General features: G+C 63.1%; 1 protein-coding gene across 1 annotated transcript; it reads left to right on the top strand.

Annotated features, from left to right (window-relative positions):
- The first annotated feature begins 41 nt into the window (after positions 1-41).
- On the top strand, positions 42-2,688 carry ISG20L2 (interferon stimulated exonuclease gene 20kDa-like 2). The gene is made up of 3 exons (XM_010564114.1): positions 42-811; positions 1,170-1,370; positions 1,776-2,688. Exons 1-3 carry the CDS (start codon positions 170-172, stop codon positions 1,887-1,889), a joined length of 957 nt encoding a protein of 318 aa, XP_010562416.1. The 5' UTR covers positions 42-169; the 3' UTR covers positions 1,890-2,688.
- Positions 2,689-2,973: the final 285 nt, after the last annotated feature.

The raw sequence follows: 2,973 nt of genomic DNA, 5'->3' as shown, positions 1-2,973 counted from the left end.
CGGCGGCGGGGTCGGTGTCTTTCGCGGGTCGGTGCCGGGGGGATCCCGGTGCCGAGCTGCCTCTCCCCACCGCGGGCAGCACCGGACGGGACCGGACCGGCTGCTTTGGGGTTGTGGCGGTTCCCCGCCCCCCTCCCCCAGCCCTTTGCCGCCGCCGCCGGGCCCCGTCATGTCGGATTTGATCCTCAACGTGGACTTTGCCCCTTCGGAGCGTCCCGGGAAGAAGGAGACCGGTAACCGAAAGCACAAGAGCTTCCTGCAGCGGCGGCGGACGCTGGAACGGCGGGGTGTGCTGAAGCAGAAGCAGCTGCCGGTGGCCCAGCCGCCGCCCGGGAGGGGCTCCCGGCAGAAACCGGGCCCCAGGGGCAGGAGGGACAAGAAGCAGGAGGCAGCGACCAGGAAAGGCCCGGAAAAACCGACCTCCATCCAGCCCAAACCCTGCCCCAAAGTGAACGGTCCCACTTCCATCACCCCGCCTGGTGCGACCACTTGTCCTGGTTCCAAAGGAACGGGCTTGTCCTCGAAACCAAAGACGACGGCCTGGGGCACAGCTAAGAGAAACCAAAAAGCCCCCAGCTTTCCCCCGCAGCCCACCAAACTGGTCGCTATAGACTGTGAGATGGTGGGCACAGGGCCCGGTGGGCGTACCAGCGACCTGGCCCGTTGCAGCATCGTGGGCTACCAGGGCGACGTCATGTACGACCAATACATCCGTCCCACCGCTCCCATCGTGGACTACCGCACCCGCTGGAGTGGCATTCGGCGGCAGCACATGGTGAACGCCATCCCCTTCAGCAAGGCCCAGCGAGAGGTGTGCTCTTGCCTGCATTTTTGGGGTGATACAGCCCGGGGGGGGGGGATAGACACAGGGCTGGGGGCTTTGTCTCGTGGCCTTTTCAGGCCATTTGGGGGTTCGTCAGGCTGCGGGGACTCGCAGGGCTGCCTGCATCCTCCTCTGGCCTCTGCAGCAGAGGGAACGTCTTCCCACACTGCCACTGCTCCCATTCAGGCCCGTGTCTTTGCACCGGTCTGCTTCCCCCTGCTGGCAGTGGGGCAGCCCCACATCCCTGAGCACGAGCAGCCCTCTGCTGTGGGGCAGAAATCCTCATGCGGGGCTGCCGGGTGTCCTAACCACCCTGCCCCCCCGCCTCTTCATCCCCTTTCCTCAGATCCTGCGCATCCTCTCTGGGAAGATCGTGGTCGGCCACGCCATCTACAACGATTTCAAGGCGCTCAAGTACTTCCACCCCAAAGCGCTCACCCGGGACACGTCCAAAATCCCTTTGCTGAACCGTAAGGGTGGTTTCCCTGAGAACACCTCCATCTCCCTGAAGCGCCTCACCAAGGAGCTGCTGCACAAGGACATTCAGGTAGCTTGGCAGGATCCTCCTCCCGGATCTCGGCAGCCGCCACGGGGTGCCGCTGCGAGGCTGCTGCCTCAGCCGGGAGCTCCCCACATTCCTCCAAGAGTCGGGGAGTGGCATGGGGATCCCCCTGTGCTGCACTGGGGTGACAGGAGAGGGGAGATTCATCCCCAGGGAAGGATTGGGGTTTCACACACTGTCCTGAGACCAGGGCATCCCGAGTTCAGTTGCTGCTGCCAGTCCTGGAACAAGGCAGCCCTGTGCCTCAGTTTCCCTTTCCCTGGAAGCCAGTCCGTGGGAGGAGGGACCCCTCAGCTCAGCCCCCACAGCATCAGGGGGGCTTTTTCCTGCTCAGCCAGTGTCGGAGCGGTGCCTTAGGCTGTGCCCACACCCCGTCTCTGTCCCCAACAGGTTGGGAAGAATGGTCACTCCTCGGTGGAGGATGCCCGAGCCACCATGGAGCTCTACAAAGTGGTGGAGGCAGAGTGGGAGCAACACCTGATGCTGAACCCCAAGCAGGAGTGATGGCCCTGCAGCCTGGTCCTGTACCCCAAAAGGGGCCCAGAGCCCACGGGGAGGAGCAGCGAGCACCAAACAGCCGCTCCATCTGTCCAGGCAAGGTAGTGGGGACGGACAGACGGTGGGAGCATGGAACCAGGCACATGTGTCCCTTGTCCCTGTGCCCCCAATGTGCCTTGTTACGCTGCTCTGTCCTCCCCCAGGGACGTAGGGGAGAGCTGGGGCCAGCCTGTGCCTTCCCCGTGGTGTGGGGGTGTCTCTCAGGTCCTGCATCCCCCCCAGAACAGCTCGGTGGTGCCAATAACACGGCGGGGCCCAAGCCAGAGCGGGGCTGCGGGGCTGGATGTGGCGTTGGGGCTCTGCCGGCTGCACTTGCTCGATCCCTGGAGGAATCGGTGCCCAGGGCAAGCTCCTTCCCCTCCTGTTTTTTCTTTTCTTGCAAAACTACCTCTTGACAAGGACAGGAACCGCCAAAGGGCTCCGGGCTGCGGCGGGGGTGTGGGTGTGGGCAGCACCCAACGGGTGGGAAGCAGATCGTGCCGGAAAGTCCCCACTCTGATTTCGGAGCTGCTCACCCTCAATGATTTGGGTGCCATCTTCCTTGTTGCGTAAGTGCCACTGCAAATGAGGGGGCTGGGACGAGCCCGGGCATGGGGAACCAGTGTCACCAGGTCCGCCTGCACTGTGCCGCCCTGTGCAGTCCCTCCCATCCTGGGGACGCCATGTCCTTCACAGATGCCTCCAAACCCCAACGTGCGGTTGTTCCCTGAACTCTTGAACATGCCCTGAGTTCTTGGTCTGCCCCGGGGAGGGGGGGTTGCTTTTAACTGAAATGTTTGTGTACAAAATCCCAATTAAAAAGAAATGATTAACGAGCCCTTCCTTTTGGTGGGGGGGGACGGACGGAGAGGAGCTCCAGGCCGTGGGGACGGCGCTCAGCCCTGGGTACATGGGGAGTGTTGCGACCAACACCAGCCAGAGAGCAAGGCATCCAGGCTCCATGTGAGATTCCCCTCCACGTTGTCGTTTGAAGTCAAAACAGTTGCCCCCCTCACCTCACCAGCTGGCCACCGAAATGGGTCGGGAGGGG

Source organism: Haliaeetus leucocephalus, unplaced genomic scaffold (assembly GCF_000737465.1).
Source record: "Haliaeetus leucocephalus isolate CR32 unplaced genomic scaffold, Haliaeetus_leucocephalus-4.0 Scaffold175, whole genome shotgun sequence".
NCBI lineage: Eukaryota > Metazoa > Chordata > Aves > Accipitriformes > Accipitridae > Haliaeetus > Haliaeetus leucocephalus.
Note: the sequence above shows the minus strand (reverse complement) of the source record. Positions and strands in the feature narration are given on the sequence as shown.

Coding starts and splice junctions, on each gene's coding strand:
- ISG20L2 (XM_010564114.1), top strand. CDS start 170: ATGTCGGATTTGATCCTCAACGTGGACTTTGCCCCTTCGGAGCGTCCC. Junction 812..1,169: donor TCAGCAAGGCCCAGCGAGAG/GTGTGCTCTTGC, acceptor CCCTTTCCTCAG/ATCCTGCGCATCCTCTCTGG. Junction 1,371..1,775: donor TGCTGCACAAGGACATTCAG/GTAGCTTGGCAG, acceptor TGTCCCCAACAG/GTTGGGAAGAATGGTCACTC.